Source organism: Ipomoea triloba, chromosome 4, assembly GCF_003576645.1.
Source record: "Ipomoea triloba cultivar NCNSP0323 chromosome 4, ASM357664v1".
NCBI lineage: Eukaryota > Viridiplantae > Streptophyta > Magnoliopsida > Solanales > Convolvulaceae > Ipomoea > Ipomoea triloba.
This window is the reverse complement of record NC_044919.1, coordinates 4262762-4284104: the sequence shown is the minus strand read 5'-3', so window position 1 is coordinate 4284104 and position 21343 is coordinate 4262762. Positions and strand designations below refer to the sequence as shown.

The window sequence follows — 21343 nt, the reverse complement described above, 5'->3', positions numbered from 1 at the left end:
TTATCCTAATGTTCTTGAGTTCTGGTGTGAATCGTTTGTGTTTTGCTTTTGCTTGAGAGTGTTGCTTGCTTGGTCGAAGTGCAGTGGGAGTGCAGTGAGTGGAGCGAGAGAATCGGAAGCTTGTTAAGGAAGACTCTCCATCACTAAACGGCGTCCGTCCCATCATTTAGTGGAACGACGCCGTTTAGTCCCACGGTGCACATTGCTATGTGCACCGTGGTGTAGGGTATAACAATTGATAGTTTACATAGTGTCATGTAGATCTTAATAAAAAGTACATTTTAAATATATTAAAAATACATTATTTATATACTAAATGTACATTATTATGTGTCACATAGATCTTAATAAAAAGTACATTTTAAATATATTAAAAATACATTTATATATTAAATGTACATTATGCAAAATAATGTACTTTTAATACTCAAATAATATATTTTTCCTAAATACAATATATTAAAAGTACATTATTTATGTACTGAATGTACATTATTTTTTTTCTTGGGTGTAACCTCTCACTGGATTGCTGGATTGTAGGCACCTTTATACCCAAAGTTAAGGATCGAACCCTTGACCTTTGGTTAAGGATGAATGAATCCCTTTCACTCAATTACACCCTCCAAATTTTTAAATGTACATTATTATTGTGGACCATACTATCAAATAATAATAATGATTGCCAAACAACATGCAAAATGGGACGAACGAAATGATTCAATATATAAAAGACCATAAAATTGTTTTCTACACAAGGAGAAACCATAGAAATGCTAATAAGCTTAAACTAGAAAACAGGGAAAAAGTTTTGGGTTCACTTCCAAACTGCTGGGTATATCTATCAACTAAACCACATTCCATACCATCTGTACACACCCCAGAATGTGTTGTAACAGTCAAACCTCTTTGCATCTCCTTCAGAGTTCAATCACATCCAAAAGCCAGAACCACTCCTCCCCTCGAGGCCACCGTAGTCATCATATGTACACCAGTACCATCACCTAATCTGATCTGCTAACTACGTATTCACATTATATACCTGCTTGCCCGAGACATTAAGAGAGGTAGAAAGAACCCTGTCCCTCGGTTATGGCATATAACAGCTTCTCTTTCATTTTCTCCTGCAATATTAAAAAAAAAAATCATTGTCATTCCATCACCCTTTCAGTTAAGAGAGATTAAGAGCAGCATAAGAAATGAAATCAACTTTAGTAGTGTAAGGTGGCAGCTTCAGATAATTGGCGCATGTCATCACGCTAGGGAGGTCATCATCGGCCCATTTGCTGCACTTCTGTCGAATCATAGAACAGCAGGTAAGCACAGGGTTTAAGAAACGAGAGAAGGGGTGGAAAAGTAGCGTGTTCATATACACACCTTTCGAACAATTGTTAACTTGGGGTTGAGAGATGCCAAGCCGCCCGGAGGCAGCCTAGGTGCTCCAGTCACAAACTGTAGGAAAGCTCTCTGCTTTTCAATGTTGAATTCTTGTATGATTTCCAATAACTGCAAAATTAACAAAAGCAGGTCATTGTGCTATATGATGACAAAGTTCATTGACCAAATATGATGATCAAATCAAGGGAGCTCGAGGAGTTTACTGACATTTATAGCAGGAGAGCTGCTGGCAGTGTATCCATGATCAAATTTGATATGATCAACAAGCTCGTTAGACTGTCAAAGAAGAAATTGCACATTTCACAAAAAGTCATTTGCTGTGTGACACTCAGAATTGCAGCAAAATAATGGGTTTGATATACTTACATTCCAAATTTCACGTTCCCCGCACAGTAAACGCTCTAGTTCCTCTTCACTGAATATTTGAAGATGCTTGATAGGGAAAACCTGAAGAGCCAACAAAATTGTCAACAGTTCAATTTCAGATTTGTTGGAATTGAAGTGACACAATAGTACAGAATACAGAAGACCAAAGGATGTTTTCAAAAAACTCGCAAAAACAAATGGAATGGTCCGATTCTAGATTGCATTCATTATGAATTACAAGAAATATAGCACTCATGTTCCATATGAACAATTGTATCCATAAAGAAATTGGCAACTAATGTAGCAAAAACAAAGGTCTAAACGTCAAGGATCAGGAACATGTGATATAAGTGCTCACCTGATCGAAACCAGACTTGAAAGATTCCACCTGTCTGGAAACTCCAGAACCTATGTTGGCATTCACGATGAGTGAAACATACTCCTCTAAGTTGGACAAATCCACCTAGAGATGCAACGTAAAGTATTAGAGACATATTTTAAATTGTTCAAATTCCTACAAAATTACACAAGCAGTCACTTCACAAAATGCTAACCGTTTCTGAATCAGAAGTGAGGATGTAGTCTGGATAGCCAGGAAGAGAGAAGTCAAGGCAAAGATCCTCAATTTTGGTATTCCGGAAGTATAGTTCAGGCATTAGAGTTGATTTTCTCTCACGTAGAGATTCTACATGTTTTTTTCTCTCAGCAAGAGCATGAAATTCCAGTAGAGTCCTTCCTAATTCAGGGTCAAACGACTGGATATCATATATACTGAGCTCCTGGAGATCAGAGGTAAAAAAAAAAAGTCACATAGTTAGTATATATATACGCAACTACAAGAGGACAAAAACAATTCACATATTTATTAGTATATATACATGCACGAGTGGCAGAAGGAAACTCAGGAAATAGGAGATCATACCTTCCCAAGAATAAGTTTGTAAAATGCTTTGGAAAAAGGAAGATCCAGAACCCTGCCATCTTGAAGAGATTTTGCGACAATTTGGCCCAGAAGGACAAACTTTTTAAGCACCTCAGAAAACTCAATTTCACCTAAGGCACTCACAGATTGTGACCATGGGCGAGGGAATAGGCCAAAAGCAAACAAAAGACTTCCATGTGCATCATCCGCTAAACTAATGTTGCCACTTGACATACAGTCACCTCTCCACATACCAAGACCACTTTTTTGAAACTCATGACTGACCAATGTATAAAATTCCAAGGTTGGACCAAGACCAGTTCCCACCTCTTCGCTGTATTCCACCTCAATTACAACCTTTTGGCTAGCATAGAGGTCCATCATCTGGGAAGCAGAATCCAGAATCTTGTTTCGGTGAACCAAAAACCTTTTACGTGGGAAACCACCATTGGATAGCTGCCTACGATTCAGGCCTCCACTATTATTAGATGGTAACTGAGGTTGCTGAACTGGCTGGTTACCCAATATTGCCAGACGGAAATACTTACATCTTGCCTCAAAACCAAACAAAAAGGGACATGAATCCATTAATTGGGTACACCAATAAGGCAGGCCACCAACAGATACAGCAAAAGGATCCCGCATTTGCTGTTCTAGTTTGTCAGTTAATTTGTTGTTCACAAATTCAGTTTGAGGGACAAAAAAGTAATCAAACTTCAAATTATCCAGGTCATTGGTCCTCTCTTCTGCAAAAGCATATACTCGTTCACGAGATATTAGATGAAATCTGAACCTGTTCATCTGTTCCAAACTTCTAAGGAGAGACAAAATATCATAAGTTGGATTGGATCTATCTATATCAACCACTGCCGAGGCAAAGGTGTTAGCGAAAAATGGAGTGTATTGTTGCCATGGTGTATGCTTGTCATGTAAAGCTGAATGATGAGTCTCGTGATGACACTTCTGTGCACAACTTTGTTTTCGTCTCACAGATGACTTGTATGTTATTCTGTGGACTTGATTCCATACCTTTGCATTAGTAATTGCATCATTTTCTGCTTCAATTTGCTGCTGAAGTATAGCTTGATATAACGTTAAGGTATTGTTTAGTTTCTGCCCTTCCAAGTAGAATAACAATTTCATTGACGAGCCTTCCTCATTACTGCATTGAGGACACTCTGCAATGATACTATTTTCTTCAGACAGATGCAACTGTCTCTGCCCCAAAGACTCCTTCAACATAATAACAATCAAAATAATGTAAGAAAAGCAACCATGGAAATAGGAAAGGCCAAGAAAATAACGGTACATATGTTACGAATAGTCTAATATTCAAAAGGGTGAACTGCATACAAAAATTACACAACTTAAACAGCATGGAATACCACAAACTTAATCGACAGTTTATTGCACATCCCATACCATAAACAATTGAAACTAAATATTAACTCAAACAAAGATTCAATGAGCAAAGCAATCAACTGACCATATGAACATCTGTTATATCCATTGGGTCAGTATTGGCCTGCTCTGTATTTGCTGTTTCCACTGGGGCAGATGAAGCTATGTCATCGCCCTCTCTCTGAGAGGAGAAAAGGGAAAGAAAAGGAAATAAGAGAAGCTCATTCAGTTGTAGACAATTTCTCTACAGAAATGAAACATAGTCAGCTCAATGAAAATGTTGTTTCAAAGGCCTGACCTAAGCAATCATATGGATAAAATTCGTTGAAAGAGTTACAATACCTTGGAAAGCTGAACTTGATTCACATCAAAACGTATGCTGTCTAATTCTACAGCATCTGGAGTTCGTACTTGAGAAGGGCTCAGATCAGGTGACAACTGTGAGGCTGATCCTTCCTCCTCCATTGCTTGAGAGGGTGATTTTGAATGCTCAGTTTTTTTATTTCTCACTTTTGGGCTAAGGTATCCTTCAATTGTGTCCAAAGATGAAAACGGATCAACATTCACAATATCCTTCAAATAATCACACAGGTCTGTCTCCCCCTCTCCTTTGACAAACTGAACTTTAAGACATGGGTATGAGGTACAACGTCCATATGGTATAGTAGCATATGAGTTCCGCAGCCTGGATGTGTGGCTTGAGATAACAGGGAAATTTTCCACCGATGACAGTGCACTTTGCAATTGACGTATTAGAGATAGAAAAGGTAAGTCCTCAAATGATGGGTCTGAGGAAGACAAAAGTAATCTTCCGAACACTTCAAATCTCTTCTCAATACTATACTGCCAGAAAAGTGAACTGACGTTTTCAGTCTTGCCAATAAGATATTGACCATTAGATAAATAATTAACTACAGATTTCACTATTCCACTCTCAATAAACTCAAAAGTGGAAATGGAGTTTTTCCCATTCAGCTGTGACATGATCTGATGCAGCAAATCATAAAAGTCAGATTCACGTTGAGAATAAGAATCATCAACATCATTCAAATATTTATTGACCAGATCTGTCAATGCAGAGGATAAAGTTCTCAGCTTCTGAAGAACATCAGTTAATCCTTTCTCAGGATTCATTAATTCTGCAGCAAAGTAATTCGTCTTAATATGCTGTGCAAGATTCTGAACAGTCTCTATCTCAAGCTTGCAACTCCCAGATTCAGAATTTGTCGAAGACTGGCCAACACCAAAAGCAAAACATAAGCATCTCTGCGCACCTCTTGGTGCTGATGTCTTACTTGACTCGCTTGACAATTGAACACCATTGGACACTGGAAACATAAACTGTGAACTTTTTTCTGGAGAAAGTAGTGCATCAACAGCAAAAACAACACCTTCCTTGACAAAGGGGTTTAAGAAAACATCTGAGAGCTTCTGCAGAAGTGTATCAACAATCTGAAGAGCTAGCATCACTACATGATGATCTTTGCGAGTGAACACCCCAGCTAAAAAGCTGTATACAATAGAAAAGCAATTTCAAATTTTCCAGTGAACAAGGACAAATTAACTATTAGCTTAAAACCAGGAAAATGTAAAGGAAACCCTCTTGTACCTTGCAAGATTGGTTCCTTGTAGCAATTCAACAAGCATGTCCGAATTACTGAAATACACTAACTTGTTGATAATGGAGAGACAGCCATAACAAACATATAAATTTGCACCAGAATTAACCACCTACTTGACAAAAATAATGTTAAAACATACTTAACCAAAATGGTGAGATAATAAATTAGGCACTGCATTAGACAATCCCACCTGAAGGAGAACAGGAAGTAAATCAATTCCAAATTTTTGCAAAAGGTCAGGGCGGCTCATGAGAAAAGATTCCTTCTCAGTGGCTGGTTGAATTTCCTGTTCTCTGGCTATTGGAGGGAGGAGCTCATGTAATAACTTTAGAACTTCATGTACCTGTGAAACAGTTAAAACCTTAGTTCTTTAAAACTAGTAACAAAACCTTTTAGAATACAGCCCAGAGCGAAATCATAGGCACAAAAGAAATGCCATAAACTTGCAGAGATTAGAATTGCAGTACATGAGAATGCAATGTTTGAGACACAGTGGGAAAGATTCAGATGTGGAGTCAAAGCTAATATAGAGCATATAAGATGTAATGCTGTATTAAGAAATGCAAAGCCAAATCCAATAGTGTTACTGTAACCTGAAATCATATCTAGAGACTAGAAGTTGCAAGTCACAAAATCACAAATACAAAAGCTCAGCATTGACTATCTGACTTAGTGACTAAAAAGGAGTTACGAGACTACGACAGTTAAGAATCGCATTATACCAAAAACACCTGTATTTCTAGAAATCATCAATTGCAACAAATCTAACTATTGTGTGTAAACCACCGATTTCTGTGGATAGGCCATTTGACTCACAAAAGAATATATATACACCTTATTTCACAAAAGCACAAATCACAGATATGTAAAACCATCAAATTCCAGTGAATTTTACCATTGACTTCAGCAGTTAATGGCTGTTATGAACAGCACTGGAACAGCACTTTCAAAGAGCATTAAATGTTGAGTGTGTTGTTTCCCTCATTGTGCTTTTTTTTAGAGACTATCGTGTGGAGTATTACAAGGGTACAAGCTATACAAGTATACAACACATGTAGTCTTGCATATGTTAAAGCAACCAACGGTGTCATGGAAGGATGCTTAAGCCTACCTCCCCCACTTTCATAAAGGAAAGCTTAGCAAGTAAAAAACAGTAGTTGATCAAAAACATATCTCGGGAAAACAATATGTCATCAGTGACAGACCTGATTATGTTGCCCATCAACCACAGCAGTTGATGGCATTCCATGAGAGAGGTCGTGAATGGACAAAATATTACATACTATGCTGCTTATATTAAGATCAAAGAGAGTCTTAACAGCCACAATAGAACCAGAAGCGAGTTTAACAAGTAACCCTATTAAGCCCTGCCAACCAAAAAAGTCAGATATAAACTTATCAATTAAAGTCTGGAACTCAAGTATTTAAGATCAGAAACCACAAAAATAAGCATCAGCTCACAATGTAAACCGGTTGGCATAAAGTAGTTCGGCTATTCAAGTCTATCAGATGTGTGGCCTGTTGAACTAGTCCATGTTTACAAAGCTCCACAAGCATATCAGAAGAGTGGCAAACTTGTTCCACAATCTTGATCAAGCAACTAGCCACACTTTCAACAAGCTGAATTGCAGGGGAAATCATTTTTGGATAAACAAATAGTTGAGGTAAAAAAATTATTCAGAAAAGGATTAGTTCCATAGGCTCAAGCATATGTATACCTGTTTATCTTCATATTGAAGCAGATTACACAATATTGGAACTGCATCCATGAAAGGTGAGGGATTTTCCGAGGGAAGTTTTTTACAAATATTTAGAACTGTTGAAAGTGCAACCCTCTAAAGCACATAAAGAACAAAGAAGGAAACAGAAAAAATATCAGTACTTACTTCACATGCATTACAGATAAATAATAATGGGTTAATTTCTAGTTTGATGTGTCCCTTACCTGTACACTAGTTGAAAAGAAATCAATGTAGTTTAGAACAGCCATTATTGCCCCCGATTGCAAACAAGCAAGTGGCTGCTCCTGTGAAATTTTCTCCATTGCTTGCAAGCACTACATTTGAAAGAGAATTCATATCACTCAGAACATATAATATAACATAACAATCACAGAGCTTGAGCAAACAAACTATTGCACAGACAACAATACAGATAATAACAACTCTCTTCAATAAATAGTGAATGCATTTCAACATACTTGTTCAGCCACATCTAAGTACTCAATGGCCATCAATCTTTGACAAAGAGCAGGGACAGCATCATGCCTAACGAGAAACCCAGAAGACCGAGGATGAACATCACACAAGTAAGTCAGTGCCCTGATTGCTAACAGCATTATATCGGGATTGTGCTCATGCCTCGCCAATCTAACTAAGACAGGAGAGAACGAATCTGCCATTAAGCTCGAAAGGGAACTATCGGTACAAAAAGATAGCAATTCACATAGCTCAGTAAGAGCAGCCAATTGCCCTGATTCTTCACTCTCCTCGGTCAAGCTCGTCAAGACATTCCTGAATTTGCTTTGATCACCCAATGATCTCCGTCTATAATAGTCCCTGTAGCTGTTGTCAGAGTCACAAGATCCATAGGAGTCCCGTTCCCCTTCTCCATCGGATCGAGTTGATCCCGAAGTTGATGAGGATGTGTCCATATCACCATCATGGCCTTCTTGAGGGGTTTGAACAGATGAGTTCGATGAGCTTGCCCGGAACTCTAATGAACTACAGGCTCTCTTATCAGCCGGAAGCTCATCAGCCTTATCTGTTCTCTTCTGGCCTCGATTTTCCATTGATCACTCCCTTCTACACTCTCCTATATACATTAAAACACTTCAAATTACAATATTGAATCACCGGAACAAAATAACAAACAAACCAAAACAAAACTTTTTCCAAACATGATCATATCCATAGTTAAAATTACGGACAAGTATTTACCATTCTGAAGAAGACTCAAAAAAATCAACAAATATCTTCACAGTTTAACTTGCAATTTGTTCTAAAAATTAAAAAGGGAGAAATTGAAACGAGATGACGCAAAATGAGTGAAGATTCTAGCAAAATTGTAGTGCTATCAAAGAGCAAAAATCCAGAAAAAACCCCCAAAAATCACTTAAGAAAAAGACAAATTACTCCAGAAAAAAGGAGATAAAGTTGAGAGTGCCCATCAAACAGAGCAACAACACGAGTCCGTTCATATTCCTTTCTCCCCCAACCAAAAAAACCAAGTAATCCAAATACTGCTGGATTCTATGCACCATCTATCAATATCAAAGACACACAAATACAAGAAAGGAAAAGCTCAACTGCCAGGGAACCTAATGGCGGTGATGATGATGCTTGCTCGATCACCACTGCAAATTTTTTGGGTCTTTCCAAGTTTTAATCTTTTTCCCCTTATTTTATAATTCGTTCCGTATTTCACCTTATCATACACAGAAAAGAGAAAAATAAAGGTTCATGCCTGTTCTATACACGGCAAGAGATGATGATGATGATGGTGGGGGAGGAGCAGAGTCGCCGTGGGGGTGGAGGTTTGAGTGTGAATGTAGAGAAAAAAAAAAAGGGTTAATAAATTACACAAAAAAAGAAGTTGTAAATGGCTTAGGTTTCTACCTTCTTGGGTTGGGTCTATGGAGATGCTGATATAGGACTACAGGAGGAGAGTCATCAACATTGATGCACCTTCTTTTATCAATCCATGGGTTTAGGCTTCTGACACGTCATCAATCAAAGTATAAAAGGTGGATCAAATTGCATTCCCATCCAAACACAACTACTTTGTGTGATATAAATATAAATATATAATCGAATTAGAATTTCGAGAGTTCGAAATCATGTGTATATCTTAATAAATTTTGGAACATTAATTTTTTAATGAAGTTTGATTGAGTCGAATTAGGCTTGCAAATAATTTGAGTTGTTCTTGAGTTATATATATGTGTACGTGTTCTCAAGTTATATATATGTGATATATATGTGTACGTGTTGCGCTTGCATGTAAAATTAAGGAGTTGTAATATAATTAATTTTTTAATATAATCAGTGGAATCTCAAATTCAATTTGAGCTAATCAAATCAAACACAAGCCTTATCAAAATTAACGAGTCAAACTTTGAATTTTGAATTTTTAAACTTGATCAAGCTCGAGCCACTATAACTATTACAAGCTTGAACTCGAGCCTACCTAGGTTTGAGCTCACATCGGCTCATTTGCACCCTTAGGTTGACCATTACTGATGGATAGAGTGTTGGGCCGTAGTGAACAGGTCACGTACTTCTTGACCGATCGGACCCTCCGCTCAACAACTAATCGGAATTGTGCGCTCTAGCCTAAGGCGTGTTAATAACAAGCCTAGGAAGTCATTGAGTTATATAGGCGACTAGGTGAGACAGGGATCCACAACCCACTACCCAACACGGGCAAGCGTGGTCATCTTGGGCCTATTCGTGGCATAATAAGATTAGGCTACCTATTCATAATGTAACAAAGACTCCTAGTATAGAGCAACTTAGGAATTAGTTTTCTTCAAGGACCTCAAGTCCTCTTATATAAATATTCATTCCCCCAGGGGTAAAACGAAACGAATATTCCCTACTATTTTTCTATATTCTTCCCCACACGTTTTATTAACAATAATGTTGAATAATTCGCTTACTCGCCGTCGACTACTCCTTACTCGTAAAACCAACAATCATGATTAAACAAAATCATCATAAAAACTACAATATATTAAGTTTTCATTATCATAATGTTGATTGGATTTGCATTAAAAATGTTATTGTCGTATTCTTTTTTCTAATTACAAAAAAAAAAAAAAAATACTAAATATCAATATATTTCGTTTATGATGTTACATGTTTAATCTTTTTATGTATATAAAATGACATTTGAGTCAAAAGATGATTGAAGCATGATTTTATATTGATAGTCCTAGTAAGAGTTTGATACTTTTGGGTTGGATTGTGATTGTAATCACACTAAACATATATGGATAAAATGGAATCAATATAATGGTTTCATGCATGATCCTAACTCCTTTCCTAAGCAATCGTTGGTTGTTTGGTAACTGATTATGCAATAATTGGGAGGAGTGTTACCATTACAACTCTAATTTTTGTCTAATATTATTTTTAGAAGTTAAAGGCATAATAAAATTAAACACTACAGATCATAGTCTTTTTAAGTTAAGCAGCAAACAAACAAATAAATAAAGGAACTTGTAAAAGTAATATATTAGTATGGGAGGATAATCGAGTGGGCAATTGCTATATCGTGGGCAATAATTAATGAACATTGTGGATCTGCTTCACGTGATGTACATATAATTAACATATTATATATTTTTAGGTAACTAATCATGTACATTCAATTATTATTTTTATTATTATTATTGTTATTATATATATATATATATATATATATATATATATATATATATATATCCGATTATGTACATTAAGTTATTATAACTATAACAAAATGTACATGATTTGTTAACTAAAGTTACATAATATGTTAATTGTATGTCTATATGTACATAACCTAGAACATTGTCCACAATGCAAATGATAGATCCTGGTCTATGATATAATTTGTGATCAAGTGGATGAAACATGATTCATGTACTTGAAAATTATGAGTTCAATTCTTGCAAACATCTTGATCGGACCTATTATATAAGGTTCTTTTAGTGTGATTTACCTATAACTTGTGAAGTTTACCGAATGTATTTGGTATGTATAGAAATTGTTATCTATTTATATGGTCCATTTTGTGTGCTTGTAAAGATACAAGTACCTTAAACTTGGAGTAGCCCTCTGTATTGAGGCAATGGTTTTGTTTTACATTTTGTACTATAGTATGTGTAGAATCTTCATTTAAAATCTTGCAACCATTGACTTTTGATTCGAGAGCTAGGTTGCATTTTGAGTGTGCTAACTCAGGTTAAGGTATGCCATTTCATTTGATTGGGTTAGGATAAGGGTCTATAATCCCAAACAATTGATAATATACTTTACCACTTCATTTAATTGGGGAGAATAAAATTGTCGAACTCAGTAATTGGTTATTATAGATGAATAACTTTTAAAAATTTATGGATTCAATTAATTTTTCGTATCAAATTTAGTAGTTTATTTGAGTTTTTTCTCTAAATATTATAATAATTAAAATCCTTCTTATCCAAATTCTCATCGGATTAATGTTGAGCCCATTAGATTGACATTGACACTTGACAGTATCATTTTATTCAACAGCCCATTGGAATTCATCTTGTTTGTTAAAATAATAATGATATGAAGCATCGATATTATCTTCTTCTTTTTTTTTGTTTGTTTGTTTGTTTTTTTTTTGTTTTGTTTTTATTGTTGTTAGTTCGTTACGTTGAGTTTTAATTAATTACATTTTTTATACTCCGTACTTATTAGATTTTACACTTTTACTTAAAGAGTCAATCGTTATATCGTGGATTAGGGTCTACAGTGCACAGTAGATCATGATCCAAAACGATGTCGTTTTGAATGTTAGTGGACGATGGACGCGAATGACTTCAGGAATACACAGAATCCTTTCAAGAATACACAGAATGACTTGAGAGAATACACAGAATATTGACACAACTACACATAAATTATTCTCCTAACATTTGAATACACAAAACACGGCACAACGTATGTTTAAGTACCCTAAAATGAATACACATAATGGTAGTTTACAATACACAGAATACCTTCAAAGAATACACATAATATTAACACAAATACACAAACCGGCCGAAACGGGAAACGTGATTTCCAAAAAAACAAACCGTTAATTAAAATGACCAAAACGACGTCGTTTTGGTACGGGGTGCACAATGCATTGTGCACCCTAGTCCACGATATAAATTACCTTAAAGAATTGTTGTTTAAAAAAAATTAGTTGTTATTAGATTGTATATACAGAGCTTTCTAATTATTATTATTACTAGTATTTTCACCCTTGCGTTGAACATAATAGATTTGTTATAATATTTTAAAAATATTTGGATCGATATATAATTATATAAATTATAATAATAATTTTTTATAGTGTAATTGATGAAATGAGTTGAACCGATTATGTTTTTTGATTTTATCATTGCTTGAATTAAAGCAAATAATTTACATGTGCGATGCACATAAATTTTTTTATTATATATTTAGATGATAAAATTAAAAATCAAATTATAAGCAAATTCTAATATTTCAAAGTGTAAATTCATTTGATTATAAGATTAGTGGAAATGTATCACTTAATTAATTGAATAATATATGACTCTCTGCAATTATCTTACAAAAATCGATATGTAATATGATTTATGTAATTAATATTTTAAATTAAAATAACAACAGTTGGCATTTTGACGTAGTCAAAAGAACAAAATTAAATTGTAACAAAATCAACACTTAACCTGCAGATTTATAACACATAAATAAGTGGGAAAAAACCATAACGAGTGACGAAATAATCTATTTCTTATCATGTATAAACTAATAGTTATATCAAAGTTTAAAGCTTTGTAGAACTTGAGAGAATAATGTATATTTGTATATATCTCAAATTATAGAACTGTACAGACTACCACTACTTATACAGAATAGAGGAAACCCTAATGGGCTTATCTATAAACGGGCTTTAGGGTTTAACACTCCCCCTCAAGCTGGAGAGTATAGATTATATGCTCCAAGCTTGTTACAAATATGCCCAACTCTAGGAGCCCTGAGAGACTTTGTTAGGATATCAGCCAACTGATCTGCAGAGTTGACAAAGCTAGTCTTGATACTCCCAGACACAATTTTCTCCCTGATAAAGTGGCAGTCAACTTCAATATGTTTGGTCCTTTCATGAAAGACTGGATTTGAGGCAATATAAAGAGTTGTTTGGTTGTCACATATTAATGTCATTTGAGCTACTTGGCCACACTGTAACTCTTGAAGTAAATGCTTCAGCCATATCAACTCACACGTGACAAGAGCCATAGCACGGTATTCAGCTTCAGCACTGGATCTAGCAACAACATCTTGTTTCTTACTCTTCCAAGATATAAGATTACCACCAATGAGTACACAGTAACCTGAGGTAGATCGTCTGTCAAAAAGACAACCAGCCCAATCTGCATCAGAATATCCCACAACTTGAGCATGTCATCTATCTTCATACAGTAAACCTTGCCCTGGGGCTCTTTTGATGTACCTCAGAACCCGAACAGCAGCATCCCAATGAGTATCACAATGACTTTCAAGGAACTGGCTTAATACACTGACTGCAAAGGAAATATCTGGTCGAGTGATTGTGAGATAATTCAATTTCCCGATTAGTCTCCTGTATCTCTCTCGGTTAGGCAATGGCTCCCCCTGTCCTGGTAGAAGTTTAACATTTGGATCCATTGGATTATCCACAGGTCTACAATCCAACAAACCAGTTTCTTCTAGAATATCCAAAGCATACTTCCTTTGAGAGATAACTATACCACTGTGAGACTGAGTTACTTCAATACCAAGAAAATATTTCAGCTTGCCCAAGTCCTTAGTCTGGAATCGACTGAAGAGATACTCTTTCAGCTTGGATATGCCTTCTTGATCACTTCCTGTAATAACAATGTCATCTACATACACAACAAGATATATGCATTTCCCGCTAGAATGGCGATAGAACACAGAATGATCAACTTCACTCCGAACCATACCAAACTCACACACCACTGAGCTAAATCTCCCAAACCAAGCTCGTGGAGACTGCTTTAAACCATACAAAGAGCGGCGAAGCTTACAAACCAAGCCAGAAGACTCCCCCTGAGCAACAAACCCAGGTGGTTGCTCCATATAAACTTCCTCTTTAAGATCGCCATGGAGGAAAGCATTCTTGATATCCAACTGGTGTAGGTCCCAATGATTAATGGCAGCCAGAGACAACAACAAGCGGACTGATGCAATCTTAGCTACAGGAGAAAAAGTATCAGTATAATCCAAACCAAAGATCTGGGTGTAGCCTTTAGCCACCAGCCTTGCTTTAAGGCGATCAATCTTACCATCAGGGCCCACCTTCACAGTATAAATCCATCGACACCCAACAACAGTCTTACCCACAGGGAGAGGTACCAACTCCCAAGTGCCACTGGATTGAAGAGCCTCCATTTCTGTCAACATGGCTTGGCACCAACCTGGATCTGAGAGAGCCTCACTAGTAGTCTTGGGTATAGGCACAGAAGACAGGTGAGAAAGGAAGGCATAGTATGGGGAAGACACATGGTGATAGCTCAAGAAGGTATATATGGGATGGGGATTACGAGTAGAACGTGTACCTCTACGAAGATCAGTGGGTGCCTCAGTGGGATCAGTGACAGACTCCAGTGGAAGTGGTAGAACCGCAGCAGGAGGATCAGATTGTCTGGGTGAGTCAACAGGAGTCTCAGCAGGTGTAGTGCGAGGACGGCGATGATAAACCTGAAGTGGGGGGTTAGGAGCAGCTTGAGGATCAGTACGTTGGGCAGTTGGAGGATCAGCTGGAGGACCAAGGTAAGGAATATGAAGGACTTCTCAACCGGTGTCTTTTGGAGAAGGCTGGAAGAAAGGGGATGACTCAATAAAGGNATCTCAAATTATAGAACTGTACAGACTACCACTACTTATACAGAATAGAGGAAACCCTAATGGGCTTATCTATAAACGGGCTTTAGGGTTTAACACTCCCCCTCAAGCTGGAGAGTATAGATTATATGCTCCAAGCTTGTTACAAATATGCCCAACTCTAGGAGCCCTGAGAGACTTTGTTAGGATATCAGCCAACTGATCTGCAGAGTTGACAAAGCTAGTCTTGATACTCCCAGACACAATTTTCTCCCTGATAAAGTGGCAGTCAACTTCAATATGTTTGGTCCTTTCATGAAAGACTGGATTTGAGGCAATATAAAGAGTTGTTTGGTTGTCACATATTAATGTCATTTGAGCTACTTGGCCACACTGTAACTCTTGAAGTAAATGCTTCAGCCATATCAACTCACACGTGACAAGAGCCATAGCACGGTATTCAGCTTCAGCACTGGATCTAGCAACAACATCTTGTTTCTTACTCTTCCAAGATATAAGATTACCACCAATGAGTACACAGTAACCTGAGGTAGATCGTCTGTCAAAAAGACAACCAGCCCAATCTGCATCAGAATATCCCACAACTTGAGCATGTCATCTATCTTCATACAGTAAACCTTGCCCTGGGGCTCTTTTGATGTACCTCAGAACCCGAACAGCAGCATCCCAATGAGTATCACAATGACTTTCAAGGAACTGGCTTAATACACTGACTGCAAAGGAAATATCTGGTCGAGTGATTGTGAGATAATTCAATTTCCCGATTAGTCTCCTGTATCTCTCTCGGTTAGGCAATGGCTCCCCCTGTCCTGGTAGAAGTTTAACATTTGGATCCATTGGATTATCCACAGGTCTACAATCCAACAAACCAGTTTCTTCTAGAATATCCAAAGCATACTTCCTTTGAGAGATAACTATACCACTGTGAGACTGAGTTACTTCAATACCAAGAAAATATTTCAGCTTGCCCAAGTCCTTAGTCTGGAATCGACTGAAGAGATACTCTTTCAGCTTGGATATGCCTTCTTGATCACTTCCTGTAATAACAATGTCATCTACATACACAACAAGATATATGCATTTCCCGCTAGAATGGCGATAGAACACAGAATGATCAACTTCACTCCGAACCATACCAAACTCACACACCACTGAGCTAAATCTCCCAAACCAAGCTCGTGGAGACTGCTTTAAACCATACAAAGAGCGGCGAAGCTTACAAACCAAGCCAGAAGACTCCCCCTGAGCAACAAACCCAGGTGGTTGCTCCATATAAACTTCCTCTTTAAGATCGCCATGGAGGAAAGCATTCTTGATATCCAACTGGTGTAGGTCCCAATGATTAATGGCAGCCAGAGACAACAACAAGCGGACTGATGCAATCTTAGCTACAGGAGAAAAAGTATCAGTATAATCCAAACCAAAGATCTGGGTGTAGCCTTTAGCCACCAGCCTTGCTTTAAGGCGATCAATCTTACCATCAGGGCCCACCTTCACAGTATAAATCCATCGACACCCAACAACAGTCTTACCCACAGGGAGAGGTACCAACTCCCAAGTGCCACTGGATTGAAGAGCCTCCATTTCTGTCAACATGGCTTGGCACCAACCTGGATCTGAGAGAGCCTCACTAGTAGTCTTGGGTATAGGCACAGAAGACAGGTGAGAAAGGAAGGCATAGTATGGGGAAGACACATGGTGATAGCTCAAGAAGGTATATATGGGATGGGGATTACGAGTAGAACGTGTACCTCTACGAAGATCAGTGGGTGCCTCAGTGGGATCAGTGACAGACTCCAGTGGAAGTGGTAGAACCGCAGCAGGAGGATCAGATTGTCTGGGTGAGTCAACAGGAGTCTCAGCAGGTGTAGTGCGAGGACGGCGATGATAAACCTGAAGTGGGGGGTTAGGAGCAGCTTGAGGATCAGTACGTTGGGCAGTTGGAGGATCAGCTGGAGGACCAAGGTAAGGAATATGAAGGACTTCTCAACCGGTGTCTTTTGGAGAAGGCTGGAAGAAAGGGGATGACTCACCGGTGTCTTTTGGAGAAGGCTGGAAGAAAGGGGATGACTCAATGGTGTCTTTTGGAGAAGGCTGGAAGAAAGGGGATGACTCAATAGTGTCTTTTGGAGAAGGCTGGAAGAAAGGGGATGACTCAATAAAGTCTTTTGGAGAAGGCTGGAAGAAAGGGGATGACTCAATAAAGGTGACATCAGCAGGCTGGAAGAAAGGGGATGACTCAATAAAGGTGACATCAGCAGACACAAAGTGCCTTTTGAGTGACGGAGAATAACACCTATAACCCTTTTGTAGCATGGAATAGCCCAAAAACACACACTTAACGGCTTTAGGATCCATCTTTGACCGCCCTAGTGTCATGTCATGGACAAAACAAACACACCCAAAAACCTGAGGAGGAAGAGGGAAAAGATTAACAGAAGGATATACAATAGAATATGGGGTAAGGTTGTTTAAAATAGAGGATGGCATGCGATTGATCAAATAACATGCAGTAAGGATAGCATCAGCCCAAAAATGAGAGGGAACATGATAATGCAATATCATAGTACGAGCAATTTCTACCAGATGCCTATTTTTTCTCTCAGCAACCCCGTTCTGCTGAGGTGTGTAAGCACAGGACTTTTGGTGTAACATACCCCGAGATTGCATAAAGGTTTGGAAAGGAGCAGATAAATACTCTTTGGCATTGTCACTACGTAAAACACGGATGGGAGTACCAAATTGGGTTTGTATTTCATTGCAGAAATTCTGAAAGATTTTAAACAACTCAGAACGATTTCTCATTAGAAAAACCCAAGTACAACGTGAATAATCATCAATAAAGGTTACAAAATAATGGAAACCTAAAGTAGAATTGACTCGATAAGGACCCCAAATATCTGTATGCACTAAATCAAAGAGGGACACAGCCCGATTATTGACTCTTCTTGGAAAAGACTTACGGGATTGCTTTCCAAGATGACACGACTCGCAATCTAATGACTCAACAGAGATACCCGGAACCATCCGTTGAAGTTTGGATGGACTCGGATGACCAAGACGACTATGGATAAGCAAAGGTGGATCTGTGGATGCACTGGCAGCAACACCCCCTCGCATGTAGTAAAGACCCTGTGACTCAAGCCCTGTGCCAATCACCTTCCCCGTACTGCGATCCTGCACAACAACCGAATCAGCACAAAAGGTTATAGAGCAGTTATGGGTACGGGTGATTTTACTCACAGAAATAAGGTTGAAAGGACTTTTGGGCACATATAACACAGACTCTAAAGGGAAAGAGGGAATGGGTGAAGCTTGGCCAACACCAACAGCTGGAGTTTGGTGACCATTTGCTAAAGTAATCATGGGTAAAGTTTTAGAATGAGAAACATTAGACATAAGCGAGACATTACCAGAAATATGGTCTGAGGCACCTGAATCCAGTATCCAAGTATTAGGAGTACTGGAATGAGAGAGACAAACGAGAGAAGAGGTACCAGTATTGGAGGAAGATGTGGTAGTGGTAGTGGCTTCTCGGGAGGCTTTAAACCGGAGGTACTCTTCATAGTCATTTGGGACAGAACTACTGTGAGCCCGAGTCTCTGAACCAGTGGTCTGCACCATATTGACAGAACGTGAGGGCTTGCCATGCAGCTTCCAACAGCGATCCTTGGTGTGCCCCACCTTGTTATAGTACTCGCATCTACGGACACCACGACGACGACCACCATTGTTACTGGTATGTCCAGACAGCTCCTTCTCTACTGTTCGAGAGACTAAAACAGAAGAATCTCCAATGGGTTCAACAGGAGGAGTAGAAGCAACTCGGAGCAATCTAGCAGCAGTCTCATTCAACGTGGGTACAGTAGGGCTAGCTAAAATCTGATCACGAACATGTGCAAGGTCAGGACGAAGGCCAGCCAGAGCAAGCACCATAAAGAACTTGTCATATTGCTTAAGGTGCTCATCAACATCCTTGTTATGTGACATAAGATTATGGTACTCTTGTTGTATAGCTTCAACCTTGCCTAAGTACTCAGACATACTCAAATCATTAGTTCCACGATGATTAAGAACATTTGCGATGTTCGTGACTAGTGAATAGAGACCCTGAACGTCGTTGGTGTATAAACTCTTCGCTTTATTCCACACCTCATAACATGTGTCATAAGCCTTATAAATGTTATGGAGCTTAGGGTCAATTGACTGCCATAACATGTTTGTCAGTAAGGCATCGACCTTCTCCCACTCATCCTTCTTTTCTTTAACATCTACACCCTTCATATCTAAATGTGCAGACACTCCTTGCCCCTTAAACCACAATTTAACAGATGCAGCCCATGATGCATAGTTCTCACCCCCAACCAACTTATCAACAGTGATAATAGGGTAGGAAGTAAAAGAAGTTGTAGATGACGCCATAATAATTACAAGAAAGAGAGGAATACACTGTTTTGAGGCTCGCCGGAAAAACGCGGCGGTGGACGGCGGCGGCCGGCGGTGACCGGCGACGGCGGTCGGCGAAAACGATCGGTACTGGCTGGTGCGCCTCTTCAAGCCGAGTCCGATGGTGGTGACGGCGAATCGATCGGAGGCCGGAGGAAGAAGTTATGGCCGAAAAACCCTTGAACTTTCCGACGGCGACGGCGGCGCGTGAGGGCGCGTGCGGCGGCGGACGGCGACGGCGTTTGCGGCAGACGACTCGCGACGACGTTCCCGAGGGCTCTGTGGTGTTAGATCGGAGAAAGAACCACAAGATCGACGGTAAACGTAAACCAGTCGCGATGCTCCGGTGAGGCTCCGACCGTGCGGTGGTTTAATGGCTTATGTCCTAGGGTTTAGGCTCTGATACCATGTAGAACTTGAGAGAATAATGTATATTTGTATATATCTCAAATTATAGAACTGTACAGACTACCACTACTTATACAGAATAGAGGAAACCCTAATGGGCTTATCTATAAACGGGCTTTAGGGTTTAACAAGCTTAACAGGATAAACCATCTTTTAAACATTTACTCCACTTAAACAAATAAAAAGAGAAACGTAGTCTAATGGTGTGGAAATATGAAATTACTTTTTGTGTTCGATCTTAGGCTTCTTCTTCATACCCGTTGAAGATGATGAACAATCGATATTTATTCTCTTAATAGACTACTGCTCAAGAGTGCTCTCATCAACCAAGATGACTTCTGGGGGTGACAAAGATGTAGCTTCCAGTGGTGGTATACGCTGGATGAAACTAATTATTAAAAAAAGTAAGGTGGAAACAATATTATTGAAGGAGGAATAAACATGTTTAATGAGGACTTATTTGTTCTAAATTGTCATTGAACTCAGTTTCATCAGCAAGCTTTCTAACCACTATTCTTTCATCGCCTTTATTGAGTAGTTTGGTTGCCTCGTCTTTTTTCACTACAAGCACGGTAAAAAACAGCGTTTCCATTGTATTTAAATTGGTTCAAAACCGAATAGTTAAATGGTAAATTTTGTTTCAGGAGGCACGAGAATCGTCACTTGTAGGAATCAAACCCGAGTTCTTTCAAAATTCTTCCCTACAAAGAAAGCTCACTTACCACTTGAGCTACCCCATTGAGTATCATTACTATATTATGAATATAAATCATTACAACTAGATCATTATCATTATTTTAAGCTTAAATCAATACGGATATTAATCTTTACTGAAATTTAAATATCAGATTGAAAATATATACAATTAAATTTGAATAAAATAAAATAATTTCAATTTTAAAATTTATGAATTGAAATGCAAAACAAATAAATTTAAAGATATATACAATATGAAGATAATAAATTAAATATAACACTTCAATTCTATTTAATTATAATAAATTCCTAATATCTATTTCTTACTTGAAATTTTCATTTTATTTTATTAAAATATAAAATTACACATACATAAATATGTCAGTAATATGCATATCAGCATATATTGTCATTACGTATATGAGTCCTTAAAATATATTATAATTATTGCACATAATAATTTATTGGAACTGGAT

The 21343-nt window shown here is 38.1% G+C and overlaps 1 protein-coding gene across 4 annotated transcripts; it reads right to left on the bottom strand.

The window, feature by feature from the left end:
* Positions 1-699: 699 nt before the first annotated feature.
* On the bottom strand, positions 700-9363 carry LOC116015112 (E3 ubiquitin-protein ligase UPL4). Of its 4 annotated transcripts, none has more exons than XM_031255120.1 (18): positions 9172-9363; positions 7907-8520; positions 7652-7762; positions 7425-7541; positions 7168-7326; positions 6912-7073; positions 5897-6049; positions 5694-5815; positions 4427-5594; positions 4170-4265; positions 2684-3916; positions 2316-2540; positions 2120-2224; positions 1762-1842; positions 1603-1671; positions 1375-1503; positions 1208-1291; positions 700-1121 (listed from the first exon to the last, which is right to left on the bottom strand). In XM_031255120.1, exons 2-18 carry the CDS (start codon positions 8495-8497, stop codon positions 1056-1058), a joined length of 4671 nt encoding a protein of 1556 aa, XP_031110980.1. In that variant the 5' UTR covers positions 8498-8520; positions 9172-9363; the 3' UTR covers positions 700-1055. The 4 variants fall into 4 exon arrangements, with proteins under 4 accessions (XP_031110980.1, XP_031110983.1, XP_031110982.1 ...); XM_031255123.1 differs by having other exon boundaries at positions 1208-1288; XM_031255122.1 differs by lacking the exon at positions 9172-9363 and adding an exon at positions 9015-9035.
* Between the last annotated feature and the right edge of the window lie 11980 nt (positions 9364-21343).